The sequence below is a fragment of the Acomys minous genome, assembly GCF_964271855.1.
Source record: "Acomys minous genome assembly, chromosome: 2".
NCBI classification, from domain to species: domain Eukaryota; kingdom Metazoa; phylum Chordata; class Mammalia; order Rodentia; family Muridae; genus Acomys; species Acomys minous.
This window is the reverse complement of record NC_140484.1, coordinates 111811404-111832385: the sequence shown is the minus strand read 5'-3', so window position 1 is coordinate 111832385 and position 20982 is coordinate 111811404. Positions and strand designations below refer to the sequence as shown.

General features: G+C 44.2%; 1 protein-coding gene and 1 long non-coding RNA gene across 5 annotated transcripts in view; one reads left to right on the top strand and one right to left on the bottom strand.

Moving 5' to 3' along the window:
• The window catches only part of AGBL1 (AGBL carboxypeptidase 1), an 880118-nt gene extending 878477 nt beyond the window's left edge, over positions 1-1641 (bottom strand). For both annotated transcript variants that reach the window (XM_084772153.1, XM_084772154.1), the window contains exon 1: positions 1434-1641. In XM_084772153.1, coding sequence (XP_084628279.1) covers positions 1434-1484 — 51 coding nt within the window. In that variant the 5' untranslated portion in view covers positions 1485-1641. The remainder of the gene's footprint in view (positions 1-1433) is intronic.
• A 347-nt stretch (positions 1642-1988) lies between these two features.
• On the top strand, positions 1989-10699 carry LOC311592145. Of its 3 annotated transcripts, XR_014777305.1 has the most exons (4): positions 1989-2128; positions 5829-6011; positions 8323-8502; positions 10298-10699. It is a non-coding gene; the product is annotated as an uncharacterized lncRNA (long non-coding RNA). The 3 variants fall into 3 exon arrangements; XR_014777306.1 differs by lacking the exon at positions 8323-8502 and having other exon boundaries at positions 10295-10698; XR_014777307.1 differs by lacking the exon at positions 8323-8502 and having other exon boundaries at positions 10298-10695.
• The last annotated feature ends 10283 nt before the right edge of the window (positions 10700-20982 follow it).

Below are 20982 nucleotides of genomic sequence, written 5' to 3'. Positions count from 1 at the left end.
CCGGCATGTGCTTGTAATCCTAGCACAGGAGGTGGAGACAGGCAGGTTGTTGGGATTTGCGGCCAGCCAGCCTTAACAAATCAGCGAGCTTCAGATTTAGAGAGAAATGTTTCCTTAAAAGGCAAGGTGAGGAATGGTAGGTACCCAAGATTTTCCTCTGACATCCACATAAATATGTACATGTGGACACATGCACATTAAAAACATACAGAGGCGAAGATAAGCATATCCACAGACATGAATTGTGATGTTCTTGAGGGATGTTGGCCCAGGCTCTCCTTTTCAACAGTCATGTGGTATTGAAAACTCACTCCATTCCCTTCTAGGATTTAGTCTCCTCTGTATACCCGAAAGGTGGGTTTCTTAAACATTTTAGGGATGCCAACTTCCTTCAAGTTGCAGGAAGAATAAGCCAACACTCTACAGCAGGAAGAAAGGCTCATATACAGAATGATGACAAAGTGCTGCGCTCTTCCTGCCCTGTATGACGTCTTTTCATAGCATCTGGCTTCAAGCCTCCCAGGGGTTAAAAAAAAAAAAACCCTGAGGCCTCCATGAGCACTGACGTCCTCTGGGTCCCACAAAACATAAGCATTGTTCCAAGCAGCCTCAACCTGAGCTGTGTGCTAAGACCCACGCGGGAGCTTGCAAACTTTCAGTGAGGTTTCTCCCCATAACAATGAACCCAGGTCTTTGTTTGGGGCTGGCATCCCAGACATCAGTATTTTCAGCATTCTCTAGGTGACTCCACAGTGCAAATGCTGTCACAAACCACTGCCCCCTGAAAAAGGCTTCTCAAAATGACTAGAGAATAACATCACCAGGGGAAAGCTGGTACCGAGGAGGCTCCAGCCCCTGATTGGTTCCAATGCCTTCAGGCCACATCTAGCCTGAGAATATACAGTTAGCATCCCGGGCCAGTCTGATGCAGAATGCAATTTGGGAGCTTATTGAAAGAACCATTTAGCAAGAGAAGCCCAGAGAAGCCCTCTCCCTAGCCACCCATTCCTCCCACACCATTCTCCAAGCCCCCATCAAGATTTTTAGCCCCGTTCAATAGCTTTACTACATATCCTTCATTTGCCAGACAGGCTTCTCTCTCTCTCTCTCTCTCTCTCTCTCTCTCTCTCTCTCTCTCTCTCTCTCTCTCTCTCTCTCTCTCTGTTTCCCATATCTAGCAAATCTATATCTTTTAGCCAGAGCCTTTGATCCCACCAGGTTCAATAATTTAAGCAGAACAACCATCAGCATTGTTGTATTTAATATTTAAACACCATAGCATCACTTAGGGCAGCTTCAAGGTGAGAGTTGGTACCTATGCTACTGCTTGGTTAGCAAACTAGACCACTGGCTGCCAGGGGGAACTCAGTGTTCATGCACCAACACAGGCCAGCAGGGCAAAGGCAAAGCCCACTGGCTTGTGCACTTCCTACCTGAAGCGTGTGCAGCAGCACCTGCAGGCCACTGCCTTCTTGTTCAGCCATCTCTGCTCAGGTCCTGGAGCACCACTGCCTGAGGCTGGATCCTGGCTGCAGAGGTGATGCCTGCCAAGCTGACCTCGCTGCCCGCCTTTGCAGGAGACTGCTGTGCAGAAAGGCCTCAGCTACACATGCTGCAGAGTGTGGAGTTACCACTGTGCAACCTTAGCCTTCTGCACAGGCGTGGATGCCCCCTGACTCCCACTGTGGGGATTAGGTGAGCCCTGGCTCTGGGAAGGGCTGAGCATTTGGATGTAGGGGTGGGGGTGGGGAGGGCACCCTCATGAGTCACTCACCCACCTCGGGGACCCATACAGGAGCCTACAGGAAAAGCCACCCTGGCTGGTTGACAAGCATTCCTAGCTGACCTGGTCAGACTCCCTGCAGAGGTTCACCCAGCTGCCCCACCCCCACCCCCACCCCACGCACACACTTATTTTGGTCTATTGCCGGCTCCCAGTTGTAACAGGAGACCCAAGAGTGCTTGCACAACTGTGGCTGTTCAGGGCACAGAAGCCCAGGGCCCCCTGAGGTCCCAGGCTTAGGAACAGAAGCTCCAGCAGAGAAAGAAGGAAAAGAACTACCCTGGACATTTTTTATGGACCAAGTCCTTTCTATAATCCTTTCATTTTCACTGTAACTGTAGAGAGGTAAGTGTTCTTATCACTACCTTTGTTTTACTGAATAAGAAGAAGAAACCAGGGGAAAGAGATACGAAATATCAGGAGCATAGAGTTAGGAGCTTATGTCTGAAAGCAAACAGCCAAGCCTGCAGGAAAGTGGGAACACTAAGTCAGTAGGCCTCCTGTGGGAAGCCCATTCTTGAAAGCAACAAAGCCAAGTCAGAAAGGGTTCTGCCTGGGGTGGGGGTGGGGGGGTGGGGGGTGGCAGGGAAAGGACCCACCTCCAAGGAGGCACTTCCTGTGGAGCTGAGAGCTCTCAAGAGCACCCCAGACATGTACCTTGTGGCTGCGGAAGTGACCGGGAGCACAACTGTGGAAGGAGTGTTTAAGCTTGCAGGTCCTACTTGGCCTGAGTGTCAACTCTGAGTCAGAGGTCAGGCTTGGCCAATGTCTAAATTCAAGGGTGAATTCTTAAGGTTATTGACCTTAAGAAATTTCCATGACAATTGCCAAGTATCCTGGTGCACTATAATACTCTCAGCTGAGGAAGGAAGAGGCTCATAAGTTCAAGGCCAGCCTAAGCTACATTGTGAGGTCAAGGTCAGACTAATTTGTGAGTAGGGGAACAGAAGGGAAGGGAAGGGAAGGGAAGGGAAGGGAAGGGAAGGGAAGGGAAGGGAAGGGAAGGGAAGGGAAGGGAAGGGAAGGGAAAGGATAGCATTTTTAGTGACTTTGTGAAGACCTCTCATTCATTTAGACTAAAGTTTAAATGCCTAGTAGTTGGGTAGTACATGCTTCTGCTGTTTGCATCTGAGTAAGGATTTTCCTAAGGGCAGGAGGTAAACCCAAACTTGGAATCCTCCTGTAGACTTAAATAAGTCCCACTAAAACACATGGGGCAGCTGTGAAAAGAAGGGTCCTCCCTCCCTTGGGTGGGCCTCTGAGGAGGCTGCCTGCTTGCCTGCATTCTCAAGAAGGTTGGGGAAGAGGGACAGAAGATTCTAGAAGCCCAGAAAGAACTACAGTCTGGATCCAAAGAAAGACACAATGCTGTCCAGAGATTCCTGCTGCAGTTCTGCAGTCCCTAAGATCACCTGCTGACTCAGTGACTAGGGATGGTCGATCACAGTGAAAAGAAAGGTGAGCACAGGTTTGAGCTAGCAGTTTCTATCGGTAGAGGCATGGAATCAAATGTATCCCCACAGCAGCATGTGAAACACACACACACACACACACACACACACACACACACACACACACACACACGCATGGGGGGGGTGGGAGAGTGCACTTAGCTAACCAAGAAAGCTTGCCCATATCTTAGGGTCCAGGCCTTTCCTTGCCATTGGTCATATAGCTGTAACCAACTTTAGTGTAATAGATTGAATGAAAGTGGCTCCCATAGGCTCAGAGAGAGTGGCACTACTAGCAGATGAGGCCTTGTTAGAGGAAGTGTGTAGCATTCACTTCCTGCTGCCTGACCATCCAGATGTATGTAGTACTCTAAGCTCCTTCCCCAGCCCTCTGTCTACCCGCACACCACCATGCTTCCCGCCATGACAATAACGGACTAAACCTCTGAAACTGTAAGCCAGCCCCAGACACATAGTCTCCAACAACTCCAAAATCATTGATACTTTACAGGCCAAGATCCTAGCATAAATCCTACTGTTTGCATAAATAGTCTGGCTTGGCCCAAGATCCCAGATCATTCCCAGAGCTCAGAGCTTATCTCCTAGGAGCTGGAAATAAGGATCAAAATTTTATTTGGGCAAAAATAAATCTTCTACTGAGCATATGTTTTCTTATCCCATAATATCAGGCTTGAGACTCTTGCATCTTGCTAATAAAATGAAGAAATAAGTACAGGCCTATATAAGTCAATAGCTGGCAGCATGCTATTGCTCAAATAGTGATAATTAATAAATTTCACTGAAGTAGAATGGGTTTTCTAACAGCATTTTGAATCCCATTGGGTTTTTCTATTCATCATTTTTATCAATGACTTGGATGAAAATAAATGTTATACGCTTATCAGTTTTCTGATGACACCAGCTGAGAAAGGTAGAAATCCATCAGATGACATAGCTAGGCTCCAAAAAGATGTCAGCAGCCTTGAGTGATGAACCAGATCCTACAGGAGGAAACAGGACAAAGCTCAGCGGAAGCTCCTCCCCTGGATCGTCCACACCAGCGGTGCAAAACTAAAGTTGGACAACTCAGTGAACTGTTTGGGGATTAGCCAGAGGCGAGAGAGGGTTGTCAGCACAGCCCTGTGTTCCCAACATGTCATTGCAATCCAAAATCATCACATTTGAAAGGGGGGATAAATGCTGTATCTGTTACCGAGAGGAAGTAAAGCTGGAGATCTCATCTGAGAAGAGGCTCAATGTGGTGTCCAACATTGAGGAGGCGTGTCAGTGACACTGGGTGTTAGCATCCTGGATGGCAACAAAAGGCCTCCTAACTGACAGAAGAAAGTCCCAGGCTGCCCAAGCAGGCCCAGCTCTAGTCCAGTGGTACAAAACCTTTCCAACGCTGTGACCCTTTAATATAGTTCCTCATGTTGTGGTGACCCCCCAAGCATAAAAAATTTTTGTTGCTCCTTATAATTGTAATTTATCCACTATCATAAATCAGAATATAAACATTTGTGTTTCCCATAGCCTCAGACAACTCCACTGAAAGTGTACAACCCACAAGTTGAGCATCTGTTCTCAACTAAGGCATGTCAGTAGCCACAAGAATACAGCAAAGGCATGTGGAGGAGGGGTGGGTAAAGCCAGAGACGCAAGGGAAGAACTACACTGCCCTTTTCCACGCAACCAGTAGACGACTGTTTCCTAACACTAATGCCTAGCATGGCTTGGAAGACGTTGGTTCCAAAGGTAGCAAGGGATTCCAAGACCGAGTGACCAAAGACAAGGCTCCACATTCAGACTTTTAGTCAGGTGAGGAGAAAAAGCAATGTTCACTCACCCCAGGCCAGGAAGCCAAGAAGTGACAATTGGAATGAAGGCACAACTCAATGAATTCTTGGCATTTGAATGGATTTTATTTCAACCTCCCTGTAAGTGTCACGACAAACCTGTGTTTTCTGAGATAGTAACTCCCATGTTGAGCATTAAAGATTAGAAATGAAGGCTTATAAAAGAGCTCAGTGGGCGATGGCACTAGCCACCGAGCCTTACAGCCCAAATTTGATCCTTTAGATCCATGTGGAAAAGGAAAACAGAGACCTGAATTTTTTCTCTAACCTAATATACACACACATGAGTGCCTGCTTGCACATGTGTACACACACACACACACACACACATACACACACACACACACACACACACACTAAATGTAATAAAAATGAAAGATTAGAAAGGAGTCAATGGTTAGAGAGTACTAAGTGAACAGTGACATATACCTGGCACCCATGCACAGCCAACAACCCAGGGAAGGCAGTTAACAGCTACACTTATGAAAAATTCACATTGTTCTGAGTTCTCCAGTACTTGACAGTAATAGTTTTCTCCCTAGTTTAACAACGAGACTAATTTGCACTCAAATAATACCCAACATCTCTCTTGCTCAGGTGCATCTTGTGTGCATACTGATATAGACGTGCTCCGTGACTTTCTACCAGTCACCATGAGGCTGCCTTGCAATGTGTGTCAAGAGTTGGCTAACTCTTTCTCCTCAAAAGCCTTTTTCCACCTTTTCTTTCTGGGTGAAGTTCCTGGTTGTGAGGCAGAGGTATTATTCAGCTTTGTGCCACCGTTACAGAATCCCGAAGACAATCAACTTCTAGAGAAGAAAGGATTATTTTGGTGCAATCTCCTGACCCCACTGCTATGAGCCTGTGGCAGGGAGTAGGTGGTTAAACAAGGCCACCCTCCTGACGGAAGCCAAAGAGGAGGTAAGGAGAAGAAGCGGGTGGGGACAAGATATACCTCTTAAAGGGGTGTCACCAGGCTGCTCTTCCACAGGACCAGGGTTCAATCAATAGCACCCACATGGTAGAGCACAACTATCTGAAATTCCAGGCACATAGAATCTGGTGCTCTCTTCTGTCCTTCTTAGGCACTGCATGCATGCATGTATCATACAGACATACACTCAGACAAGATATCCATACACATATGATTAAAAACTTAATTAAAAGAAAACATAAACACATCAGTGACCTACTTGTAACTAGGCCCCACCTCCTAATATTTAATTCTACCGCCTCCCAATAACCCCAAAAGCTGACTCCATAGTTTGAATAATAAATTCTCGATGTCAGAATCCTCAAGATACGATCACCTCTCAAAGGCTTCACCTATGGACATGGCTACTTTGGGGATCAAGCCTACAACACATGAGCTTGGAGGAGGAAGACCAGTCAAAAATTTCAATCATACCAAGAGTGGATGGTACATTTAAAAGGAAATCTATCTGCAAGAGTGTTATCTGTGTATGGTATCTAATTTGGTCTTCGCACACGCCCTCTAAGATGGACACCCTCCCAAAGTCCAGTTTTTCATTGAGCAGAAACACTGAATGTGTAGAAGCCTCAGGCAAGAAAATTCTCAGTGGATTTGAACTCTCAATTGGCAAATGGGGTTTGTTTTGCTAGGATTAGAGGGCAACATAGGTTACAGGAGAACACGCCCACAGTGAGGCCAGGAGTGCAGGCTTCTCAGAGAAAGCAGTGACTTCAGATGCTCATGAAAGCAGGTCTCCTCCATGGAGTGGTGTATGTGTGTGTGTGTGTGTGTGTGTGTGTGTGTGTGTGTGTATGTGTGTGTGTGTGTGTGTGTGTGTGTGTGTGTGTGTGTGTGTGTGTGTGTAAACAGAGTTCCCTCTGGACTGTTCTCTCTTCTCTAAATACAGAATGTCTGTGTTCAAACTCTTGTCCCCTTGTCTACTACCTGTAGAACTTTAAGAATGATACCAAGTTCTCTGTGGCCCAATTTTCTCATCTTTTCAATGAGGAGTGATAGTGCCTAGCTCACAAGACTCTAAGGATATGAATGGGAGTTAACACCTTCAGTGTTCTCAGCACGGAGCTTGATAAATGTGGGTATTGCTAATGTTATTGCTACTGTTGTGGGGTCAATAAAACCTTCCTCAAATAACTGATGAGAGGATTAAAAGTGGTAGCCAGAGGAATCTTTTTCCAGGACACTGCAGATTCCAAGCCAATGATACTCATGACCCTCATAACTGACATGTGCCCCATGCACATCTTCACACAGACTTTAAATCCTACCTAGATTACATGTATCTACTAACACAAAAGAAATAGTTGTTACTGTGTGTTGCTTAGAGGGTGGTGATATCAACAGTCTACACATGCTCAATATGGACATAATTTTTGAAAGTTTTTCAACCTGTACTTGGTTGAATGCACAAATGCAGAACACTGGGACACAGACTCAACACCACACGTGGAAGGGATTCGTGGAAGGTGATAGAAAATGTCTGAACAGTGTGATCTGGGATTCCTCATCCCTCTGAGGGTTCTGTGTGGAGGAAGTGACACAACATCCCTTTTTATTCCCAAAAAGGAGTGACATTGGGCACTCTGGGTACTCCTGGATATCTCTGTGATGACCTTCTATGATAACACAATGTTTGTTCATAGCTACAGATTGCAAATGAGGCAAACATGCTCATCCTTACAGGGCTGGGTGGTCTTACAGGGCTGTAGGCCAGTATGAGGAGCTAAAGGGAAGCCCACCTCCAGGGGTTTGGGGACAATCAACACCAAAGACTTTGTCCTCTCAGAAGAAAACAAACTTGAAATTTAACAGTGAGGGCAACGAGGCAAGATCACCATTTCCACATCCAGATCATTGAGCACCCACTGCACACCCACTGCCATTTTCAGACTGCTTGATGATGCTCCCATGCAGGAGTTAAACTGACTTTACCTCTCATTAAGTCATGCCTTTCTTTCTTTGGCATCTTGCCGTAATATTGGTGTATCAAATGGAAGAATTAAATGCTCCTTTCCATATATCTCCAGAATACATGCAAATAACGAAGAAGTGATTGTATGTTATCACACTTAATGCAGGTATTCTCTCACTAGACCCTAAGTCTTTTAAAGGCCATTGGAGCCCTCTGGGTTCATAATGCCTAGAGTAGCACTAGACATGTATATTGAGTTCCAGTGGCCTCCAATGAAAAGTGAAACGTCCCACCTCTGGGCTAGGTAGTATATATGCCAATGTCCACAGCCTTGTCAGCAAGAGGCAGCACAAAGGTCACCATACCCTTGGCCCTATGAGGCAGAAGGCCAGCTCTACTCAGCATCTACTCAAGACTTCATGGACATCTGACAGACTTCTTCAAGGAAAGCCAAGAAAAACCTCTCTCCAAGCCAGTCTCATCAGGAGCCAGGCCTACAGTGCTGACAGGTGAGGAATGTCCATCAGCTCTTGCAGCTTAGCCAGCTCAGGGGCTCACAGCTTCTGAACCCCCCGAAGATGAAATATCAGATCACAAACAAGTTAGAAACAAGGGCTCCTCAGGCCAGGCTGCCCAGAATGAAATGGAGGAGGAATAAAGATATCAGCCATCAGGGCCATCCTGCCCAGACACTTCCTCCTCCCTCAGCAAAGGCTGAGAGATTGCTAGCCAGGACAACAGGAACCAAACACCAGCCTGGACAGGGCCATGGATTTACTGGAAAAGAGCTATGAGGCTAAGGCCACACTCCGGCTTGCGGCAGGCCCATTCAGTCACTCTCCTCATGTGCATGCATTGATCACTTGCTCTACAGCAGGAAGTATGAGTGATTCTGTAGCGTGACATCCAAGAATTTCTCTAAGGCCACAACCTCAGTTTACTTCAGGCATTTCCAATCCTAGTTGCATAACTTAGCCAATTATATAGATTCTATATGCCTCAATTTTTCAGATCTGAAGCCAAAAAAAATGCTTCTAAAAAAAACTGTAAGGATATAAGTGGACAATGCAATAAAAATATGTATCCCAGGTCAGGCACAGACAAATTCCCAATGGATGTTAGCAGTCACCATCCTCAAGTGTTGGAGTGGTATCTAATGGTCAAGGTGAAATCTTCCCTTCCCACCCTCAGTGGTTCTGGTGCTGATCTGACTGAACAACTGATTAAAACTTCTGATAGAGCTGCCGTGGGAAGCCTAGAACTTGTATACCATACCTGGTGTTCTGCATTTCACTTCTATGATATGACAACTAAATACTTTCACAGAGTTGTCTCTTTTTACAGCAGTTCAGAATCAAAACCCCCACACTAGCTCACAAGCCGATTTCTATCCAAGGCCAAGGTCTAAGAAATAGGCAGAGTTCTTCATCCCCTTCTTAGTCTGTGTCACACATCTAATTCAAGTGGGATTTCTTCTCATATCCTTTCTCAACAAACACGAGATGATCCAGTGTGAGCAGTAGATGACCCATCCATACAACTAAACGACTAAAAATAACACCAGAGAAACGTTTGAAATTAAAATCCTGTCTCCTATCAACATAGCTTAACAAAAAGCATCAGTTCATTTAAAAGGGTGCAAAATAGCTAAAAGCAAATGGGGAGACTTGAAAGGCAAAAAAGACCAGTGCTCAGTAACCTTGGCATATGCTACCAAGGTGACATGAGAGTTGACATCGCTTAACCTTTTTAGGACAGTTGGATGCAAACGAAATGGTAGGATTGGGCAGGGCCAATGACTAAGGTAATGAAGTACATGCTTTGTAAGTAGGAAGACCCAAGTTTGACCCTTGAACATACATTAATTTTTTAAAAAGAAATGCTGAGCATGGTGGCATGTATTTGTAATCCCAGCTTTGGGGAGGCAGAGGCAGACAGATCCATAGAATTCACAAGGCAACCATTTTAACCTACTCAGTGAAACCTAGTCATAGCCTTTGTCACAACCAGGAATTAGACAACAGATGAAGAACACAAGCCAAGTTTGACCTCTGGCTTTCATGTGCATGCACATACATGTACATGCAACTATTTACACATGTGATACATACATGTATGCACACATACATACATACATATGTATATACATGAAGAGAGAGAGCTTCCCACTCTGCATCTTCACTTCCTATCTCCGCATGACTGCACGTGACTTCTTGAGTGTGGGAAGGACCTGCCTCTAGCTAGCAAAACCTGTCAATGAGTGACTATGGTACATTGTATTCAACTCTATTCTTTTGTCAGCAGCACCGAAGAGACTGTCCTAGCTGCCTAAAAGGAAGCAGTCAAGTCGAAAGGATCCATTCATCAGGAAGCTACTGGTGATCCATAGAGGACAGACAGCAAAGAGCTGTCAGCCTCCCACATGCAACCTCAGCCTGCCTCTGTCAGCGGGAGAATGAGTGAAGGGAAGATGCCCCTCTCTTCTGCCCTCCATCCTTTCCCTCCTCTCACCCACCCTACAGCCATCCAGGCCTCCCAAAGACGTCCTGGGAAAGTCTTCCAAGTGTCTGTACTTCTCTCACACTCTCAAACTCGGAAGTAAATGGAGAAGAGCTGTTCTCATCTGGCTGTTTGAAACCAATTCTTATTATAGTGATTTACATGAACAGGGGCGCAAATTTGCATACCATCAAGTGTTTAAGATTAACTTGTGCACATTTGATTTGATTTGATTTGATTTTGGCCTTAAATTCTTCATGGATTCTGAGCCTCCGTGGCTTTCTCCTTCCAAGTAACCGAGCTTTACACCAAAAATTAAAACTGCCACAGCCAATGACTTTCTTCAAATGTGCACATTTGCTTTGGGGAAGGACAGCCCTGGTGCACTTGGAAAGCTCTTCAGCACAGAAATGGCCCTGGTCCAGTGATCAATACTCACACAGAAGTGTCCTTAAATAGGAAATAGAATTTTAATAGGAATCTCTGCAGAGCTCCAGGCAAGAGTTTGCATAATACAGCCTCCTGCCAGCAGAATGTGGGTTTGGGAGGGGGAGGGGTCCTGCTGCTTCTTCATGTGCACTTCCCCTAGAGCTCCTTTATACCTGTCCACTGGACTCAGTGTGCCTAGACCTGGGTGGGTGTGGCCACCAGCCAGTCTCTGTAAAAATCTTATAATAGGACTTTACATTAAGGACCAAAAGCAACACCACCTATCTCTGGGCCCTGGAAACTGATCTGGGAAAGCAGGTTTTATGAGCTGCGCTGACAGTGTGATTAATCCATCCCAGAAAAGTGACTTTAAGAGCCAATTAGAGGCAGCTTAGAGGAGCTACTTTGCATTGTCTCTTTATTCCGTTCCAGGCGACAATTGTACCTGTCAGGCAAGCTGTGAGGAAACTATCAATTTTGGCAGCACGAATTTTCACAGGAAAACAAGAACCAGGGCCCTGGGAGAGAGCAACTGTCCTTCTCGGGGTGAAAATCTTCATGCCCAAATGAGCCCCCTTGCAGCCAGTGGCTTTCATGCCAAAGTGGGGACTTTGCAGCTGGTTGAGTGCTTTCCAGTTCCAGGAGCACTGACTGCTGGGCTGGCCTCTTCTTTGCCCCCATCTCCTTCTGTCCTGAAGTACAAGAGGATAAGCACACCCAAGTCTAAATTCAAGCAAGACAAATGCACTCCATCCCAGCGGGAAAGCTTGGATCACAAGGAAGCAGGAAAGGAGGAGAAGGAAGAGACGAAAGGGTCAGAAAGAGGAAAAAAAAGAAGTTCCTATATCCTAGATCAAGTTATTTTCCAATTTAAGACAACAGATGGCTCGGTCACTAAAGTGCTCACTATAAAAAGCATGAGGAGCCAAGTTTGACTCCCAGCACCTACATAAAAGCCAGGTCCAATACGTGCACCTGTAATTCTAGAGCTTGGGAGAGAGGGACTGGGGGAATCCCTGGGGCTTGCTGATCTGTCCGTGTAACAAAATCCATACACTCCAGTTTCATTGAGAAACCCTGTATCAAAACATAAGTTGGAAAGCAACAAAGGAAAGTACTTGACACTGACCTCTGGCCTCAAAAAAAATGCATGCATACATTCACGTGCATCAGAGGACATACACTTGCATGTACACAGGTGCATACAAGAAATTAATAAATAAATGAAAATAGATCAGTGGCTTCATCCAGCATGAATTGCTTGACCCTCTCATTCAACTTATTTGCATTGAAGAGGGTAGTAAAGTTATTTTTTAGTAGGAAAACAAACCTGGAGCCCTTACATTTAATGCTCCTCTTTGAAAACGAGAGCAGTCTACCCCAGTATAAATCACTGAAGACAAAGTTAGCCTGGGAAAAGGAACAGTTCCCAGCACTGAACCCGAAGAAGGGCAGATGATCCAGGCTGCCTCCACGGAAAGGAAACACTCTCAGGCTTGGTCCAGGTGGCTCCATAGGTCAGTGCTCCTCAGAGGTAAGCTAGTGGCTGCCAGTGGCTCAGATGTCATACCCAAGCAAAATGGCTGGCTCAGCCTGTGGCTCAGGTTCTGTGGCTCAGCTTGGGTACGGTTACAAGTTTGTTGTGATGCCTGTCAACTTGTGGGACAAACATCCATCAGTTCACCTTTCCAAGAGTTCAAGGCTATACCAGGGAGGCAGAGTCAGATAGAGACAGCCTTGAAGCCAATAGGAGAGTTCTGTGAACCCATGAATTACTCTTCTGGAAACAATGGGTGTTTTCCAGTAAAACAGAGTTCCATGGATGCTGTTGTCTGCTTTAGCTATATAGCTCCCAGATTCACCAGACTAGAAAGATAGTCCTGATGCTGTAGTCTCCAAAGCCCTTGGAGGACACATACAAGTTAGTCAGGTATTAAGATCTTTACATCTTGGAGCTAAGGGGGTGATGATTCAGTAGGCAAAGTGCCTCCTGTGCAGACACAAGGACCTTGGTTTGCTCCCTAGCATCCAGGTGAAAAAGCCAGGTGTGTGGCTTATGCTTTTAATCCCAGCACTAAGGAGGCATATTAACAGTGCTTGCTATTCTCTGGAGGCTACCTGGACCATCTGCCCTTCTAGCAGAGATACAGGCATGCTTGAGGCTTGCTGGCCAATCAATCAATCTAGTCAAATTTGTGTGCTCCCGGATAGTGAAAGACTTTGTCTCAAAGGAAGCAAACAGTGTCTCTAAGGATGGCATCCAATGATGCCCTATCTATCTATCTATCTATCTATCTATCTATCTATCTATCTCCTTCATACAGAGAGAGACAGAGACAGAGAGACAGAAATAGAAACAGAGACAGAGAGGAAGAGGGAGAGAGAGGGAGGTATCTTAGCCAAAATAACTCCTTCACAAAGCATCCTAGAGGCTTCTGAAATCAACCATGTCCCCTAATAAACCATGACCACCCAAAAAAACCCCGTGCCGAACTCCAGACCTGGATGTCCAGAGATGCTAGGAAATGGCATTAAATGGAAAAATGGGAAGGAGAAAACACTTACTTTGTATGGTTAGTTGGTTTTCTTGGTCACCAGAGATAAAGGAAAAAGTAAAGCAACAAGCATGCAGCAAATGTATTGTATCTGGCGTATTTCCAATCACTTCATTTCAATATAAGTACTTTTATTTCCATATATATTTTAATATATTTATTTGAATATATTATATTCATGTATATTTGAACATGTGTGTGTGCATGTACATGTGCATGTCTGTGTATGGAAACTGAGGCTTGGAGCTGGAAATTCTAACCTCTGGCCCATCTGAATAAACCCTGTAGTGTTATCTTACAAGTTGTCTTCTTAAACTCATAAAAACATTTGGATCAAAATGGACCATAACAATAATCTCACCTGAACCATCTGAGGGCCAGAGAGATTAAGCTACTTGCTTCAGGTCAGCTGGCAGGTGCAAGATAGAGCTAGGAACTCATTCTTCCCACCTTCTGGCATTAACCTCAGCATTTCTCCTGTCACTTCCCTGTATCCCTATTATTGCCAGCATGGCTTATATTCTCTGTAGTAGGGTGACCATTGTGTCCCCTCACTGTGACATTTTGTGGTTTTCTTCAGGACAACTTCTGATCTCCCATGCTTCACAACATCGTTGTGCAATGTGGTCATTCCTTACACACAGTCATCTCTTCCATGCCTCCCACAGAGAGTCTCGCTTCTTTAATATGTTGCTGCTTAAAGGCAGGAATCAAGGCTAATGCTTCTTGTTCCTTCTCTCCAGAAGTTCACAGAAGCATGAGGAGACAGAGGGTGTCTGAAAGCTATCTGAGAAGGAATGTGCTGGTGGTGTTCTGGCAGGACCCACCTTGATCATAATATGATCGCCTCCCAGAAGGATAGAAGAGGAAGGCTTGCAGAAGAAGGTTCAAGCTGGCCATTTCAGAATCCAATCAGGATAGATGCCAGACTGGATCCCCACAAAGACTGGACATACCCTAATGTCCACACTGCTCAGGCCACACTTGGACTGTGGCAGCATAGGACTAAGAAGGAGTCAATGGACAGTTGACATCCAGGAGAGGATGCATGGAGGGTGATGGAGAAGCAGGCAGATCAGGCACAGAACCAACCAATGAACAGTGAGTGAAGCTGCATCTGCTGAAAACTAGTTCAAGAACCAGCTCTGAAGCATAGCCCAACCTGCCTGTCCATCATCACTTCAGGCGACAAGCTGTGCTTATGATAATCTGATGCTTTGAGCTTTAGGTGAAAGGAAACAATCAAAAGATAGAGGCTATCCCCATTGTCCCTACTGACTCATGCTGCCACTTTCACTGATACCTTGGAAGGCTGTTTCTTTTTTACATATATATTTATATTATTACACATATGTACAATAAACTACCTACAGCAAGCAGAACAGCAAAACAATCAGGAATTATATAAACGTTTCATTCATAGTGTTTTGGCTATTTGTGTTTTTCAACTTTGAAGAAAACATCTTTCCTATCTTGGTGCATCTAAAATTCTGACTATAAATCACTATCTATTATAGTTTATCATTATCAACTTAAAATATCTATCGAGACCTTAACTCCTAAACAACTAAGCTTAATTGTAAAACTAACTATCTAGTCTTCACCCCATCAGAGACTTGAGAAGGAATAAAATTAATTATATGAGTAGACAGGAAGTGCAGGTTAGCAGCTTCCAAAATGAAAATATGGCAAAGACAGTTTGCTGCCTGAGCAGTCATCCAAAACTCTCTATACCGTTGGAGCATCATCCTCAGGCTTCTGGCCCAATATATCTGACAGACATATTTGTGAGGCAGGAACTGTTGAGGACTTGCTTACCCTCTCTTGGCAGGTTTGACCTTCCACTCTGCCTGCATCCTTGGAAGGCTGTTTAACTATACACTTCCCCCACTCTGTTCAGCCAGAAGGTGTGCCATGGAGCCAAGCTGCCTGAGATCCATCCTGGATTTGCCTCTACTAGCCCTTATAAAATTGATTGAGTTGGGTCTCTTGGTTTCCTTCTTGTGTGGACATGATCATATCCACAATTAAAGGTTGGTATAAACGTTCAATGAGTTCGTGTACTTAAATTTTTCAGAGTGGTTCCTAACAAGTACGTGCAAATGCTTCCTGCTCCCCACCCCCTTTGGCCCAGTTTTAGTTAAATATGCCACACATAGCTAAATACTCATCCTCTGCTGCAGTTGACTTTTAAGAGTAAATTAGATTTCCCGTCTGCAAAGCAAAGCTTTCCTAAGACACAAGTGAGTTTTGCTCTTACAATTTGTCTCACCTTTATAATGAGAGAGAAATTAATTTAGCTTAAAATCATTTCGTTCTGCAAATGACTGCTGTTCATGCTAATGACTTATGCACTGTGGTAGGCATGTAAATAAATTCTACTTCTAAGCCCTGGTGTGCTTCCAAGTCTTGTCTGGAAGCAGGCAACAGGACAAAACAACACTGTTGCAAAGAATGCCAGGATCCCTAGGAGATACAAAGTATCATGGGTATTACAAAGAAAAAGAAGACATCTGGAGCATGGACCTTGTCCCGAGTAAGCAATTGAAAGTTAGAGGGTAGCCCTCTAACTTGAGTTAAAGGAAACTTGCCATGAAAACACAAGTATCTCTCAAGCACCAGCTGCAAGAAGAGAACACGCATACTTCTTCACTCAAGAAACATTTATTGCGGGGTTAATGTATGTCAAGCACTGAGAATGAAGCCATGGGCTGTGGGGACAAAACTCTCGGCCAACTTAGAGATGATACTGTGGCAAAAGAAGCAGAGTTAACAACATGAGTCAGATATACAGTCCATTAGAAGAAAACGAGGCCAAAATAAGGAGAGGGGATCAGCGGGAGGAATAAGAATGTGAGCAGAATAGTGATTTTGAACACTTTTAATGTGACTTTTAAGCGCCCAGAATGTAATGCTGCAATAGTTCCAAAGGAGGCAAGGGTAAAGCTTTTCTCATACCTTAAGGAAAAAGAAGCAAGGAGAGGAGCCTGGCCCTGCAAAGGCATAGACCAGGGTAGCCTGGAGAACAGCCAGGGGCCGGGGTAGAGAAGTTCTTGTCCTATGACAAGACCTGTCTTACACACTCAGGGCTGCCAAAAGGCAGAGAAAGGTAATGCTGAGTCTTAATTAGACATCTCCTGGGTCCATTGTGGGATCTGATAGCCAAGGTTCCTGTCCTGCTTCTTCCAGTCGGCAGCTTGGACATTTTGGGTCGTTTGTTTCTGTCTCAATACCATATTTACATTTTACCAACACAAAAGGGTGTGCCACTATCTAAGGATGTCCATCTTCATCAGGCTCTGTGTGGGAATTTTGGCTTAGGGACAAAATGAGGGTTGAAATCATGCTTAAGACCCAACCATTAAGGACAGGACATACAGAGTACAGCACTGCCCAGGGAAGGAGGGTCTCACAGGCTAGCTGTCAGGGACTAATCAGTTTTGAGTCACTGTCTACTATATTAACACCAAGACAATGCCACTGAACAGGACAGGTGACATGTCTACACTTTTGCTTTAATCTAATATCAGCTTCATTTGTTCACAAATCTGGTTTGCCAATTATTGAAATTGTATAATCGTATTAAATAGTATCTAAACTAAGGAAAGGCAAGGGCAGAAGGATTTCATTCCTGTGGAAACTAAGTTGAATACCTAGGAAAGTCAACACAAAGACAATAAACTTTAAAGATTACTTTGCTTTCCAAATAGCTATGGTAAAAGACATATATGAGGGTGGGTGAGATGGCTCAGCAGGTAAAGGAGCTGCTCACATCCAAGAATGACACCTGTGTTCTATTCCTGGGGGCTTCATGGTAGAAGGAAAGAATCTATCTGACAAGTTGTGCTCTGACCTGTACACACACACACACACACACACACACACACACACACACACACACTAAATAAATTTAAATTTAAAAAGAAATGTAAAACTAAAACTGCATAGATGGAGTCTGAACTCCAAAAGCTTTAGAAATCTCTTATTATTTGATTTCATTTCAAAGAAACTAAGCCTGGACGTCATATCTCATTCATGATGTCTGAGGCTTGTAAAAGAAAACCTTTGAGCTGGGGAGATTGCCCCTATGTAGACATGATGGCTTAAATTTGGATTCTCAGAACTCAGGTTAAAAAAAAATCTGGGTGTGGTGGCATTGGCTATAATCTCAGCTCTGACGATGTAGAGGTAGTAGGATTCCCAGAGCTCATGGTCAGCCAGTCTAGCCAAATTGGTGAGCTCCAGCTTCATTGAGAAGCCCTATCTATAGCAAAATAAATAATGATGATGATGATGATGATGATGACGACATAGAGAACAATTAAACAAGGTAGAATCCTGATGTCAAACACTGTTTCCTACACATATGTACACAAACAAGCATGTATGTATCGATGAAACCACATTTTGGGCATACACATATAAACATATCACACATGTATACACACACAAATAAAAACAAAACATAACTCTGGCCAGAAGGCATACACTCACATAAAAAGCTATATATACAGCATATATATTTAAGTCAAATAAAGGAGTCAATTACTATTTTATTTTGTGACAACTCTTTAATTGACTCCCAATTGCTCTATCTTCGAAAGTGAGTCTTCCTGGCTTTGGTTCAAGATCAGATGAGAATACCAAATAAAGAAGCATTTTCAAACAGTAGAAGGCAGCCAACCAGGTCTTCTGCTACCTTCTGTTGTTTTGTTTTGTTTTGGTAACTAATTCAATCTTCTGAGCATTGTAGGAGATTCATAAGTTGTCCTAAGTTCATTTTATCACCACCAGCTCCTCCCAAGCGCCCTTCTGCACTAGCTCCACCCTTTTGGATGTCAGTTTCTCCAGTCCTTTGGGGGAGGAATTAATTAAGGGACTGCTGACAGCTGCTATCAGTAAGACAGCCTTACATAACAGAAGTCCATTTCTTACTGAGTTGGGTCATAACCCAGCACACTGCCCTTGATGTAATGATTTGGAAGTCCAAGTTGTTCTAGTTTCCAGGGCATAAGAATCTTCCACAGATAACAAAAGAGAAAGCAGCTTCCACAATGAGAGCAGGCATATATCACTTCTGATCCTCATCATTATTTCCCTTGTGGTTATACCTGGGTGCAAGGGGCTCTGGGAAACGTAGTACAGTCATCTCAACCTTAGAGTGCTACTTTCAAAGATAGTTAACTATGGGATGGGGCAGGTAGGGGCTCTTCTTCAGTGCTATCAAAAGGGGAGAGACCTGCCAAGATTTCTAGACACAGACTAGTATCTGAATGGGTAACTCTCATGCATCAGGTTGATGGATATCAGTGGAAAGAAACTCACACTATGTTATACATTAGTGAAGCAAAAAGCTGAACTGGCCTTTAAACCAAGGCAAGAAACACTGTCCCATTTAAGGGTGAGTATTTTGCATACATTGACTCTGGCTAGGCTGTTGCTGTTGTTGGAGGGGATTGCCAAGAATTAAACAAAGAGCCCGGCATGGTGGCACAAGCCTTTGATCCCAGCACTCGGGAGGCAGAGGCAGGCGGATTGTTGTGAGTTCAAGGTCAGCCTGGTCTACAAAGCAAGTCTAGGACAGCCAAGGCTACACAGATAAACCCTGTCTTGAAAAACAAAACAAACAAACAAACAAAAGAATTAAGCACAGGCCTTCAGTGTACACTCACTGTGTGTTCTGCCCTGAGCTACAACCTTAGGCTTTGCCTCTCACATGTTGGCTTGTTGTGTACAAAACTCAGCTAGGTAGAGAAAACATGGTTTATTTCATACATCCATCATCCAATCTTCTTCTCAATCTTTGTGCACTTGCTAACAAGTTTTGAGCAATAGCTAGCAGTGCCCTCCATACTTGCCCAAATTCCTGGGTCTCTTCCACATTCTCCACATGTCCTCAGCGTTCTCCCAGGAAGCTTTGTCGGCCCTTTGCCATAACGGGATCCCTTAAAGAGCTACAACAGGTACCTCCAATGTAATTGTTTTCTGAAACAACCATTTCTCAAGGTACTGTGGCAATTGCCAGGCTCCATCATTAGCACACAACCAATTTAGGACAGTTTAAGAAACTCAAGCTACACTAGACTGGAACATTTATTTTACAGGGTCAAGCAGGAAAAGATGAAAGGAATGTCCTGTCTGGCCAGACACCCAAATGGGAAGTACAGCAAACATCCTATTCTTAGAACCCTCCTTCCTATACAAACACATTCATCCCCCAATGGGGTGCCACAAACACACATGGCATGCTGTCAATACAAACTTAAATTCAGCCCTGCTGGTTTCTACTATTTCTTTCTTTCCCAGATCCTATTCACTGGAAAATTCACTGATAACCTTTCCAGAGCAGACTAGGACCCCACCCCCCATCAGATTTAACTCCCTGCAGCCATGGCTGGCCCTGGCTTGTTAACACTGGCAGAAGAGCATTTTCTCTGTTCTTAATAGAACAAGATCTAATGTGACAATCAAAGCTGAACAAGTTCTTCATTGTTCTAGGGGTTACCTGCTCCCCTCTGAGACACTAAAACTCGTTGCTTTCATGTTTGAAAGTCCTCATGCTGCAAAGTTGGCAGGGTGTGGACATCCATACAAAATTATTTCAAATAAGGCATTCCTATAACAAAGCAACGTAAAGAGAAGTGAAGGGACTAGTGGATTTGCTGGAGGGACTGTTGCAGCCAAGGAGAAATAATAGGTTACGGCAGTGCTGAAAGCCAAGATAAGGAACATCGGGCTTGATTATATAGACTGGGAGTTTATGATGGCTACTCCCCATTGTCAACTGGATTGGTTAGAATCACCCAGGAGCTATACCTATAGTGTGTCTGTCAAAGTGTTTCTAGAATGGTTTGTCTGAAGAAGAAAGACCCACCTTAAACATGGCCAGTGCCATCCCATGGGCTGAGGTCATGGACTGAGTAAAAAGAAAACAGTGAGATAAACACTAGCATTCATCTCTGCATCCCAGCACAATGGCTCAGTGGTCTCAATCTTCACGATCACGCTTTCCCTGCCATGATGGATGGTCTCAAGCTGTGAACCAAGATAAGCTCTTCCTCCCTGATGTTGATAAGTTTTTTCAACACTTTTTCTCAGCAACAAGACCAGTGACTAATACAAAGTTCAACAGACCTGAGACCAATTATCATTTCTTCTACTTAGTAGGTAGGACAAATCACTTACCTTTGTGAGTCATTCAGGTTTAGTCTAGGGATAATTATGATTACTTTCCTTATAGAGTTGTAAGAATCAAATTTGTATAGCAGAATTCTTCATAGCTCAAAAAAAAATACAAAGAAGAACTTTATGTACTTTGGAATTTGTTTTAGAAAGTAGCATTGCCCTTTCTATATTAAATAATGCAGTAAATTATTATGGCAATAGTTTTCTTTAACCAGCTAGTTTCCCAATGACTGACACAGAGATACTATGATGTATCACACAGCTGTTAAGCACTGTGTGCGCAGGTTCTAAACTTCTCTAATGCTACTACCTTAAAACCCC